This window comes from Argopecten irradians, chromosome 3, assembly GCF_041381155.1.
Source record: "Argopecten irradians isolate NY chromosome 3, Ai_NY, whole genome shotgun sequence".
NCBI lineage: Eukaryota > Metazoa > Mollusca > Bivalvia > Pectinida > Pectinidae > Argopecten > Argopecten irradians.
Window position 1 is genome coordinate 57,444,612 of NC_091136.1, and position 14,307 is coordinate 57,458,918.

Sequence of the window (14,307 nt, forward strand, 5' to 3'; positions counted from 1 at the left end):
TTTACAAAATAATAATATTTTAGTGATACCAGTAATTATAACATGTTAGTGATACCAGTAATAATAACATGTTAGTGATACCAGTAATAATAACATGGTAGTGATACCAGTAATAATAACATGTTAGTGATACCAGTAATAATAACATGTTAGTGATACCAGTAATAATAACATGTTAGTGATACCAGTAATAATAACATGTTAGTGATACCAGTAATAATAACATGTTAGTGATACCAGTAATAATAACATGTTAGTGATACCAGTAATAATAACATGTTAGTGATAACCAGTAATAATAACATGTTAGTGTATAATGTAGTGTAATAACATGTAGTGATACCAGTAATAATAACATGTTAGTGATACCAGTAATAATAACATGTTAGTGATACCAATATACAGTATATAACATGTAGTGATACCAGTAATAATAACATTTAGTGATACCAGTAATAATAACATGTTAGTAATACCAGTAATAATAACATGTTAGTGATACCAGTAATAATAACATGTTAGTGATACCAGTAATAATAACATGTTAGTGATACCAGTAATAATAACATGTTAGTGATACCAGTAATAATAACATGTTAGTGATACCAGTAATAATAACATGTTAGTGATACCAGTAATAATAACATGTTAGTGATACCAGTAATAATAACATGTTAGTGATACCAGTAATAATAACATGTTAGTGATACAAGTCTATTTGGCATTACATATACAGTGTATACTCTGTGTTCATCATTTACACACTGCACAATAACTCTACCATATTGGGGATATAAAGTCAACAATAACCTTTCTACAGGAATTATATGGAGTGTCCAACACCGGATACTATTCCCTAATTACGTGAAGGTATCCAGACCTGGCTTCTACGAACTTTGCTGACCAGCCGATGTTCCTCTCCGAGGGAGGATAAGGAGGGTTGAACTGGTGTGTATTTCTCTACCTCAAACTAATCCAGACAGCTCGTGTCAGAACACTATATTCTCAAGAGCTTGCACCAGAACGTCAGTGCTGCATTAATATTATGTCCATATCTGGTCGTATGCACTCACCAATACGTATTCTGGTAAATGTTTGTGGTTGCATTCAAAATCCCTTATGTACAATAGTTACTGTGAGTTTGGAAACATATATTGCAGCATTTAGAAGCACACATTAGAAATTTCCAGATAAGGAGGAACTCGTTAACAGAAGATTTCATGGTGTTTTACTAATAACAATAGCATTTAAATGTTATATGACACGACTGTTTTTGTAAATCTTGCATGAAATAAATTTTGATACATATTTTTGTAAATATAATTTTACTGTATGCCATTCACTTTTATGATAGAGATATGTTAAATACGAGAATCCCTTTACTTACCGAGTAGGCTGTTTAAGTGAACTTTGTTATCAGATAAGTTATTTACATGTACGGTCAAAACATTTCATAAGGATATTTTCGTTGTTAAGGGTTATGTATGCTATCAATAGATAACGAAATGTCAAAGTGGAAATGTGTATTTCAGAATTCACCCGGAAGTGATCGGCCAGAAACTGATTTCCTGACTAAAACATACGGATAAGTGAATATTAACAAGAGATAAAATAGCATTGATCAGACTCTATCAATTTTCGCGTTATCGCGTTATCTATACATGAAATGAGGTCACTTAAAATGATATAATGATAACGCCTCAACCGAAATCAAAATGGGTCAATAACTTCTCAGTTCTACCATAGATCCATTTTGTGTGACTATCTAAATACCCATCGGTCTGAAAGAGTCAACGTTATATTGTACATAATAAAGCCGAAGACATGTATCTATACCGAATCTGGACATAATCCAAATGTTTCACTCCATGATCTGTAGACCAATGATCGTTACCTGATTGAACAATGAATTACATGTAAATTCAAAATGTCTTCCAGGTTTGGAATATATTCAATTAAAATATTTCATCTAGGCTATATACTAATCGTAAGTGCACTACGTTTCTAAACAAGACATGCTCATCATCATTTTGAAACGTCCGCCGTCGCTAATATTTCCAATGCTACATCAATATCAAATTGACCTTGACCTTCAGCTGATCAGGCAACATACACACCTTGAAAGGATCTGTGAATGTGATAAAAAGTTAATGCCAACATGAAGTAAAATCGTTAATTGTAACTGTATGAAATCTCCAATACAAAGAATAAAATAGAGTCTCAAAGTAATTATTGCATTTTACAATATTTACCGTAATAATTACAGTTTGTCTGCCTAAGTGACAGATGGTTGACGCCAGGTTTACTGTACCTAATACACATGACATACTATCATCGATTAAAGAAAGTTTGAATGAATGCAATAAAACCTCATGTTTCATAAATGTACCGATATTTTATGTACATCTGCATTATAAATTTTTCCCTTGATGTAATGTAAAATCCACATTTTGGTCAATCTATTACATGATAAAACCCCACGACTTTAACGGTGAATACCTGGTACAATGGACGACTCAACTCTACACCAGTCTTTTAGATCTCATCAACTATGCATGCATACCGCTGATTTCCAAAATGCAAATGTTGAAAAATCAGGTATTAAAGCATGCAGAAATTATTTCATACTATTTTCATTTTTAATGTTTCAAGTTCTCAATTCAAATAACGTTATGATTATCTTCATTTGGACCAAATTTTCTTCCTTAGCAGAATAGGTGTTATCTAAATGGTACATTCTCGGTATCAATTGTGTTTATGATTAAGAAATTAATACATCAATTTTGACCTTTTATGCGGTTCTTACAAAACCTGTTTAAGAATATCGGCTTTATATAACCATACCTTGTTTTTGTGATCGATCTGGCTAAATTCGGACAGACAGTTGGTACCATCTGCTCTTTAAGGAAAGTTTGTGATATACAAGCTGTGACCATCGAGCACTCCCCATGTAATACACGTGTTATTATCGCCTAACCGCCTAACCCCCTGTGACATCCTGTTGATAGGCAGGTGCACTGACATTCATCTTCCTCTGGCTTAGCGAAATAGAAACACCTCGCTGAGCTTTATTTACTGTGAAATCTTCATAATCTTCTTTAATTCACAAACAATAAAAAAAGTCGTCGGCAAACGACTTAGATGGCATTGTATAACCCTAATTCTGTTATTAATGCAGTCAATTCTGTTTTTTGAGTTTTTTCTCTGATATTTGAACAGAACAATAAAACTAATGATGTGAAACAAAAAAAAAAAATATTAAAAAATTTATATCTATTTTTATGAATGATGCACTCATGAATGCAGTGAAAACAGTTCTTTTTTAATAAAAATGTTTGATGGTTTGTAAATAAGTTAAGCTTGTAATGCACCGTATCGCATACCCACATTGAATAGGTAAAAGGCGGTTGACCGTTTCATTAAAATATATAAATTAAAAATAAAGCAAAGTTTGGATATGTTAACATTTCGTTTTTACATCGATACTTTGTCAAACAGTCGCTGATTGCTATCATTTTGATATCGATGCTTTGTCAAACAGTCGCTGATTGCTATCGTTATCGATACATGTCAAACAGTCGCTGATTGCTATCGTTTTGTTATCGATGCTCTGTCAAACAGTCGCTGATTGCTATCGTTTATTATCGATGCTCTGTCAAACAGTCGCTGATTGCTATCGTTTTGTTATCGATGCTCTGTCAAACAGTCGCTGATTGCTATCGTTTTGTTATCGATGCTCTGTCAAACAGTCGCTGATTGCTATCGTTTTGTTCTCGATGCTCTGTCAAACAGTCGCTGATTGCTTTCGTTTGGTATCGATGCTTTGTCAAACAGTCGCTGATTGCAATCGTTTGTTATCGATGTTCTGTCAAACAGTCGCTGATTGCAATCGTTTGTTATCGATGTTCTGTCAAACAGTCGCTGATTGCTACCGTTATCGATGTTCTGTCAAACAATTGCTGATTGCTATCATTGGTTATCGGGTCGTTTCTTACCTGCGACAGCAATCATGTCGGGCTAAGAAAAGTATCGTTTCAATTGAGACTATGTCACGTTCTTTAGATCATGTTTCATGGGGCATGCTTCTAGTTACATCAATTTCGATTTACCCTATTTACAATGCTACAACCTCAAAAACAGTCGCCATGGCGTCATATCGTTGCCATGGAAACATCCAGCAGTGTTCATTCATGAGAACACTGCGTCTTTTGCAGCGGGCTCCTTCAGATCAATTTCTTCAGTGTATTTGTAGTATCTCGGATCGATAAAGAACTGCTTTATTGAGACAACGATAGTACAAAATAATCATTATTTAGGCGTTATAACTAATATTTAGGCATTTATGTACCGACAATATCGTGATAAATAATAATTTCTGTTGTACTTTGTATTTCATACACATTTGATTAGATATATTATAAACTTATATTTTACGGTATGATATTGATTTTTTTTAATTATTTTGATTGGTTGGGTTAGTGCAGTATACTGTACAATATTTTCTCCTTAAAACATTTATAAAGGTAGTATTGTAACACCATATTACATGTCATACTGAGAGTTTGATATAATCAGCTCAGTATCTCCCATATCTACTAATGTAAGGTAACTAACGAATTTATCAATATGTTTTAGGTTGTATAAGAAGTGCAATCAGTACTTTGGTATACATGTTATATCAAGCACTGAATCACTCCAAAACGAATTAATTCCCCATAATGTTATCATTTCCATGTGATAGCCGCGTGACATTCTCGTAATTTTTGAAATACAGTACATCGTAAGGTATGTATGACAACTGTCGTACCAAATCAGTATATGCTAATATTAAAGCGCTCGATCAGGTATCACGTGGCATAATATTTCTAATATGTGGTGTCTATAAATAGCATGTAGATGTAGCTGATTATTTTCCTTGTGCGCGATTTCCTTTCCCCAAATCAAACACTGTCTATTCACATTATAGTCCTACCAGCCTTCCGGTTTTAAGAGACGCAGCTCTTGCCGCCTCTGCATCCTTTTCCTGTCTGTGCATGAGTCATCAAATGTTTCTAAATGATGAAGCTGTGTCGTTGTCATGCTTGTGGATATAGTCGTCCCTCTACCATCAATGTCGCGAAGCTTGTGGAGTAATGTATACTGTAGTCAGATATTTTTGGCGGTTACTTAACTTTGCGATTTCCGACTTCAATGTACATACTGTTTTTAATGTCATGTTGTTTTAGAACTTCGTATTGTTAACTATTCACTCCTGTTACCGACTAAAACTATCTAATTCACAATGGCTTTTTAAATATTTCTATGTCTCTTGGTTTGGGTTGAAATAGTTGTGTACCTTCTGTCGATAAATGACTTGCTTTACATTTTTAACAGTTTTGGCGTTCTTATTTTCTTTTCACATCTTTTAACCTTCAATTTATACTCATCACACCATCAAGATATTAATTAATGAGTTATGTATATCGCTCCATGCAATTTATTTCCATCGATCGTACAACTCATACACTTGAGTAACAGAATATGTAAAATTCGACCATCTTCCTGAGGAAAAGAAATCTCAGTTTATATTTGGAAGCCAGAAGGATATTCCTCTTGATCATGATCTTGATCATGGTAGATGGGAAGATGATAATGATAAAGATTGGTGACCTAATTCCATCACTGATTGGACATATGAACACTTTGCTTTGAAAATTTGATTTATGAATTATGAACTTAATGACGCTTTGTTTTAATGTAAATGTAAAATAGATTTTGCAATCTCTGAAAAGAGGAAATATTTATCTATCTATCTATGTATCATTTACTTTTGTATAGGTACACATGACCCAGAGTAGCCAAACCGGATGTCTGGTATCATTGTTAAAGGGACTAAATCGTTAAAAAATCATGTAATAAAAGATAAAACGAATTATAGAACTGGAAATAATGGTAACAGTTGTGTGCTTTGTGTTAATAACAAAATTTAAAAGTTTTTATAACCATTTTGTTCAAAATGAAGAAAAAACTAAAAATAAATAGAAACGACCTAGTCACTATTTCATATTATTATCTTTCGGCGAGGTAAACAATCCCTGTGTGCATGCGCGATGTGGGAACATTTACCGAAGGAAATCTCATCTGTCTAATGGACATATCTGCTATCGACTGAAAACACCAATTTATCGACTACAAGTACCTGATTACTGTGTAAAATCTAATAAACGTTTAAACGTATGCAGAAGTTTTGTAAAGAGTTTCTAAGTGTGAATATTCATATATTGTACAGGTTTTTGCAGCTTTAAAGAAGAGTTTTCATTATATTATATGGTTTTATACTTGCTTCTACCATTATTTTATTTTCATTTGTCATGATATTAGGTACTAGTCCGTTAAACCTGCCAATATTATTAGGTTTAAAAAAAGAGACGTAATATATAAACTTTATAATAAGGAAAAACTAATAATATATGCATGTTTAGCGGACTAATGAGGTACATGTTTTTCTTTTATCATTATATACAATATTTGACCTTCCCTATATATCCTTAGTTATAATGTCTATCCGTCTAATGGACATTCCCTATATATCTCTAGTTATAGTCTCTATCCGTCTAATGGACATTCCCTATATAGCCCTAGTTATAATATATATATACCTAGTTATAGTCTATCCGTCTAATGGAAATTCCCTATTATACAAATATTTCATGGGTTACTGTGCTCTAGTTCATAATATTAACCCGAGGTTCGGCCTCGTGCAATATAATATTTGTTGATTACCACCACCGAGGGGTAATAATTATGAACTAGAGCACAGAAACCCATGAAATATTTGTTTTATTATATAATCACTATTTTTTTAGTTGAATATTTTATAAAACGAATACGACAATCACTTAAAATAAAACAAAATCAACAGCACCGTACCGTACGGAGAGGCTTCAAGTCCTATTGAAGATTGATGTATTACCCACGTACGTCACGTTGTAACTCCGGTTTGAATGTGTTATTGTCTTCTTTAACATTATTAGACATGCATGCAGCCTTTTAATCTAATACATTCGCCGTGTCCGTCCTCTGCTCGATAAACGTCTACATGACGTGCTTGATTCGAGATCTATAAAGCTAGCGCGAAATTGAGCGTGAACCTTTAAATTTGTGACGTCGTAATAACGTAACTCACTGTTACGCGCGATTCCTCGGAAGTTTATATTAATAGTTGAAAATATTATATTTCCTCGAATATAAATTGGTGTAAACAAATTATGTAATAAATACACCTACATATATATCCCTAGTTATAATGTCTATCCGTCTAATGGACATTCCCCTATATAGCTACATGTCACTAGTTATATAACCTTTTTCCATCTGATTTACTTAAGATGCTCCACCGCCGACAGAGCATAAATGATATTTATCATTTGAACAATAATTGGTGTTTAATCGTGTACATATGTCTAATTAACACAAAAAATAGTATAAGATAATTTCTTTTGCCTTTGGTGCATGCGCAATCAGTACTTTATTCCATATAAGATATAGTGCCACGGATTTTTTTCGTGATGCAATTAATTATTTTTCTTTTTTTTTTAACTTGAAGTAAAATTAGAAGCTCAAACTTTTCAATGGTGGTAATCGTGTAAGTAACTTTTGTAACTGAAGGATATGATAGTGAAAAAATACCATTTGTCAGCGATGGAGCGTCTTTAAAAAATCAACCGAACGATATATCTAAATTGTATGGGTATTTTTATGTATTCAAAAGCAAAAACATACTTTACATATACATTTTAGACCTATGTAAAATGTATATTCTTGCTTAATAAAGTACATGTACACTTGTATAATATATACATAAGTAACGGGTGAAAATACCTCTCACTTTTTGTCTTATTTTTATCATAAACTCTAAAGCTTCATAGAACGTATGCTGACATTTACTTGTCAATTTATGTATCGGCTGTTTCACTGAATCAGGCCAATATAACCGATAAAATATAAGTGACTTCTTTTAGTGGTGTTATTACATCTATATCCATTAGCCGGATGAGATTTTCAGCGATCCCGATTTTGAACTCAAAGCTGCACTCGGTTCTTTCCGTTATAAACAGCCAATGCCGACAGATACAGATTCTTGTTGTGTTTGGCGATATTTTAACGTTGATAAACATTGCCAATATTTCAAATAATATGTTGTAATTTTGAAAACTTTCTAATTTCAGGTATAAGAACGTTCGTAGGAAGTCAAAACCCCTAAGAAATCTATGCAAATCTAATGATTTAGTAACTTTAATGATTTGGATGAATAAATTTACATACATGAACAGTGTTATCATGCACAATAAATGCCACTTTTCTAACAACGTTAACCTGTAGTACATGGTGTAGTTCTGTATCTCTGATCACATACGAACCTGTTATTGGTTCTCTGTGACTTTCACCAGACGCCATTGTGATAACCATGCAACATGTGGACACAATAGTCAATTCAAAAGTAATCCCGTCTGATAGGAAATATCAAGGAAACGTTTTGTCTATACACAGTCAGACTATGACGAATGGCAATCGATAAGACTATTCAGTGAATCAAACTATAAATCTGATCACTTGTGTAAATTGGCAATGTGCCAACAAAGACATTTAAAGATTGTTTTTTGTACCTTATAAGCTGGCTCTTGGAAAATGTCGTAATATACAGACAAACGATTTGGCGAGTGGAACTCTAGAATTATGGCATCAACTTGTAACACATACGGCAACGCGGCATTCTTAAATGATTTAAACGTCTTGTCTCACCAAGTATCATTGTGTGTTTGATATAGTAGACCCGTCGCCTAGTGATAATTGGCTGATTTGCTCACTATTTAACGTCATCCTAAACAATACCTATTTTTTTTTATTGTCATAACTATACGATAACTGAGGTTTCGAGATTAATTCCCAGCAGTCTCCTTGGTCTTTCTAATGCAGTTGTAGATATTTCATTACCATAAATTCGCATTTCTTTTGATTAGCGACTTCTATTTGGCAAACAATCAACTTATAAAGATCAAACCAAAATACTAATGGCATAGAGAGCTTTCTGTGTTTATATAGGGATTGGATTTCGTTTTTATGTTAACCATGCTTGTATGGAGCAATTCCTCTAAAAATATATTCTATGGGGCGCGTTAGCGCCACATATTGAATATATTCTTAGAGGAATTGCTCCATACAAGCATGGTTAACATAAAAACGAAATCCAATCCCTATATTTACACTCACACGACTTTTTATTAATATTTCATGCAATAAAATTGTCATTTGAAAGTGACGTAATTATTCAATAAAAGTCGGTCAAAAGTGGGAGGAGCTTACTCAATTGAACAGCGAATGATGACGCTTCACGTAAGGTAGAATTATTCATCCGCGACGACAAAAAAGTGCAATATTTTAGTGTAAAATAAACATGACAAACAAAGTAAATTTCAGAGATAATTTTATTTAATCAGATCAGAACTTTAAATAGGTATTCAATTTTGCTATAAGTTCATATATAGCGTAATAACATAAAGTATTTGTTCACGGCCACATGTGTGAACTCGGTGACCGTTATTGTGCAGCGAGGCGAGGCTGACGCACGCTTACACACTGGAGTTTTCCGAAGTTGTCAAAACACCAGTGTTCAAGTAGCTAAATTTGTTTGAGATTGTCGTCTGACTTGACGATATTACATCCTTCGGAGCCATGTGATTATATAATCTACGCTTAGATCCATCGCCATCTATGGAACAACTTCACTTGTATGTATTTGTGGTGACGCGTAACTGTCAACACGTGGATTACTAGCGGTGCATGTTTTATAATACACATGATTAAATTCTCAAAGAACAAAGACAAGAGGATATGTTTATAACTGACCTTTATCAGAGGGTCTCACGCCCGTCCACCCCAAAGACTCGATCGTAGGACGAACATAGGCACAGAGGTAATGTTTACATTTGACACCCATCATTTTTAACAAAAATGAAAGCACGTCGGCCCGGTCGGGATATTTTTCCATTTCTTTATACAATTGTTAATTTAACAATTGTTTGAATCATATATAAATATAAAACATGTATATATTGTTTAGATTTTTCCAAAATTCTATGAAAAACAACAATATACACGTAATGTTGCGTCAAAATGTAAACAAAGCCATGTGTTTTTTTTTTTTTTTTTTTTACTGTAGTCCTTTTACGTTGCACAGAACATTTTCATACGCAAGTTCAAAGTTCAATGTTACCATGCAGTTATGGTAAACAAAATCCGCTAGTATTAGAGTATAGTGACCAAGCCTAGCAAGTGTAAATATATAGATAAGAGTAAAGAGAAGTACATATGAGCGGCATGTCTTTTTCTGTATATTAACAGATCCCTATAAGTCAGTATGGATGACCCTAGTACATATTGTATCTTTGTTATATATACTGATTATTACATTTACAGATCCCTGTAAGTCAGTATGGATGACCCTGGTATCTGTGTTATAAATATATACTGATTATTACATTTACAGATCCCTGTAAGTCAGTATGGATGACCCTAGTATCTGTGTTATAAATATATACTGATTATTACATTTACAGATCCCTGTAAGTCAGTATGGATGACCCTAGTATCTGTGTTATATATACTGATTATTAAATTTACAGATCCCAGTAAGTCAGTATGGATGACCCTAGTATCTGTGTTATATATACTGATTATTAAATTTACAGATCCCAGTAAGTCAGTATGGATGACTCTAGTATCTGTGTTATATATACTGATTATTACATTTACAGATCCCTGTAAGTCAGTATGGATGACCCTAGTATCTGTGTTATATATACTGATTATTACATTTACAGATCCCTGTAAGTCAGTATGGATGACCCTAGTATCTGTGTTATATATATATACTGATTATTACATTTACAGATCCCTGTAAGTCAGTATGGATGACCCTAGTATCTGTGTTATATATATACTGATTATTACATTTACAGATCCCTGTAAGTCAGTATGGATGACCCTAGTATCTGTGTTATATATACTGATTATTACATTTACAGATCCCAGTAAGTCAGTATGGATGACCCTAGTATCTGTGTTATATATACTGATTATTACATTTACAGATCCCTGTAAGTCAGTATGGATGACCCTGTATCTGTGTTATATATACTGATTGATTATTAAATTTACAGATCCCAGTAAGTCAGTATGGATGACCCTAGTATCTGTATTATATATACTGATGATTACATTTACAGATCCCTGTAAGTCAGTATGGATGACTCTAGTATCTGTGTTATATATACTGATTATTACATTTACAGATCCCTGTAAGTCAGTATGGATGACCCTGGTATCTGTGTTATATATACTGATTATTACATTTACAGATCCCAGTAAGTCAGTATGGATGACCCTAGTATCTGTGTTATATATACTGATTATTAAATTTACAGATCCCAGTAAGTCAGTATGGATGACCCTAGTATCTGTGTTATACATACTGATTATTACATTTACAGATCCCTGTAAGTCAGTATGGATGACCCTAGTATCTGTGTTATATATATATACTGATTATTACATTTACAGATCCCTGTAAGTCAGTATGGATGACCCTAGTATCTGTATTATATATACTGATTATTACATTTACAGATCCCTGTAAGTCAGTATGGATGACCCTAGTATCTGTGTTTATATATACTGATTATTACATTTACAGATCCCTGTAAGTCAGTATGGATGACCCTAGTATCTTTGACCTACAGTATGTGCTCAGTAGTTGTGCCACCATGTCTCCTGACGAGGAGGAGGAGCTCAGAGCCGCCCGTCCCACTCTCAACCTCCTCAATGTCAGGTATGAGGTGTCAGAAAAGATCGGACCATGGTGGAAAGGAGCCTGTTTTAGAAGATCTAAATCTAAAACAGTACTACGAGATTTTACGGCCCAGTTCCGAGGAGGAGAGATAGTAGCTATTCTGGGCAGTTCAGGTACGTCTTGTTTTTTTAGAGCGTTGCTAATCCACATGATCTAGTATAGCGGATTATCATTACATTGAAAGTGATCTGCATGCTTTGAATAGTGATGTGATAAAATGAAGTCTTTTATATCACATCTGTTTATATCTACTCTCGCGTTAATTTTGATTTAATAATATATTAAACTGTAATTAGTTATCAAGTGTGAATTAAGTTTGGCGGGAGAATGTTCACACGTTAAACCTAATTCAATTTTCGTTTTATGATAGATGAAAGGAGGTACATGAATCTATTTTGTAGTACGTAGAGCTATCAGCTGACAACATTTATCTGAATTATCCGAAAATGCTCAAAACAGTGTCATATCCGACTATTGTTTTAGGTTCGGGTAAGACGTCTCTGTTGGACGTAATAGCCTGTAGGACAGGTGGGAAGGTGACCGGTAAGGTGTACTACAATAACTACGAGTGTACTAAAGAGGTCATCAAACAGTACGGGGCATATGTATTACAGGCCGATCGTCTGCTGGCTAACCTCACCGTCAGGGAAACTCTACAGTTCTCAGCCTTCCTCCGCCTCCCTGGACGGACCACGTCACAGGAGATAGAGGCCAAAGTAAGGGCCATTCAGCCATTAAAACCACTTTTCAAATGAATATTTTAGGGAAAATGTAAAAAAAAAGTGAAACGGGAGCTGCTCGCCAGACATTTTGCCACAAATATCTATAACTGTAGAAAAGTTTGTTATAAGTGTTTGAATCATCAATATGTATATTTAGTGTTGTTCTATTTCTATTCAAAGGTCAATAAAGTTATACAAGAGATGGGATTGAAGAATGTGGCGGAGTCAAAGATCGGCGGGACAGTTAATAGGGGCATATCTGGTGGAGAACGAAGACGGGTTACCATAGCAATACAGTTACTCCAAGATCCAAGTAAGTAGTATTTTGTATAGCAAATCACCCGGAGTGAAATTAAGATTTATTGTAATGTTTTGGCGATGCTGTGACACTGATTTGTAAACGTGACTGGTGATAGTGTATTTTTCCCATCAAATGCAGATGTTTGTGGTTTTTTTCTTTAACACCAAATACAAGTCATGACTGCCTGTTTGTAAGAACATCATGCAGTACAAATAAGACAATTTGTTCAGAAAATCTTCAATGCCTAGTATGCGATATATAAGAATACCCTGCACATTGAATAATAAGGTGATTTCACCAATGTTTGTGATTATATTTATATATTTGATATATTTATATCAGAGATACTGATGTTGGATGAGCCGACGACCGGCCTGGACAGTTATACTGCCAGATACCTCGTGTCCAATCTGGCAGACATAGCTCACAATAGTGGCAAACTAGTTATTCTCACCATTCACCAGCCTCGCTCGGAACTCTTTAAACTGTTTGACAAGGTTTGCATTATGAGCATGGGAGAACAAGTATTTTTGGGGAAATCAAGTGAGCTCGTCGATTACTTCAGTCAAATTGGCCATCCATGTCCGACGTACGCAAACCCACTTGACCATTACAGTAAGTTTTCTTTTCTTCAACAATATATCAAATGGCATAAACACAAATGACGCACATCAAAATGATGTACCATGACAAATTAGCGTATACATTGTGTTATTTGATAGTTGACAGACTTAAATGCAATCAAAATTGATATTTATCTGAATTATATGCCTTATGCCTTAAAATACAACATAAGTCTATGTATTGCTTATTGTTTTAAACATATTTCTCCCATTTCCATTTGTAATGGAGAGACTACTAACCATTACACTTTCCACAGTTGACCTGGCCAGCGTTGATCGTCGGAATCTCGAGAGAGAGTTTGATACAGCGGCACGTATCAAGGCTCTGGTTCAAACTTTCTCTATGTCTGAGATCCACAACGAAACACTGAACCTGGTCATGGAGGAAACAATGAAGCCATCAACACGGCGGACACTTGTACTCTTCTACAAACCACGCCCACCTAATATATTCCGGGTTATCAATGCTCTTGTAAGGTAAGGTGTGATACCCAGACAACATAGCCACCACTATAGATCCCCTAAAATAAATGATCAGAAAGAGCATGAAAGACTTCACATGTTCATACATTCACAACCAAACCCACCTTATTCTGTTTACCAACTTTCTGTTTAAGCTATTTCAAAAAGGATATACGGCAAATGTTAGCTTTGCCTGATTTTAACTCCCTTTTTCATCATATATGTTTTATGTTTGTAATGATGTATGGTGTAACACTTCGTCCCTTATATATTATCCCCTAAATCAACCTGCAGTAGGTCTGTTTCATATCA

General features: G+C 34.2%; 1 protein-coding gene across 4 annotated transcripts in view; it reads left to right on the forward strand.

Annotated features, from left to right (window-relative positions):
- Positions 1-14,307, forward strand: part of LOC138319196 (ATP-binding cassette sub-family G member 5-like) — a 35,271-nt gene that overhangs the window by 13,866 nt on the left and 7,098 nt on the right. For 3 of the 4 annotated variants that reach the window (XM_069262173.1, XM_069262175.1, XM_069262172.1), the window contains 5 exons: positions 11,732-12,000; positions 12,371-12,603; positions 12,790-12,922; positions 13,253-13,525; positions 13,791-14,010. In XM_069262173.1, coding sequence (XP_069118274.1) covers positions 11,748-12,000; positions 12,371-12,603; positions 12,790-12,922; positions 13,253-13,525; positions 13,791-14,010 — 1,112 coding nt within the window. In that variant the 5' untranslated portion in view covers positions 11,732-11,747. Of the gene's footprint in view, positions 1-820; positions 949-11,731; positions 12,001-12,370; positions 12,604-12,789; positions 12,923-13,252; positions 13,526-13,790; positions 14,011-14,307 lie in introns of all 4 variants that reach the window. The other variant, XM_069262174.1, reaches the window with a different exon arrangement.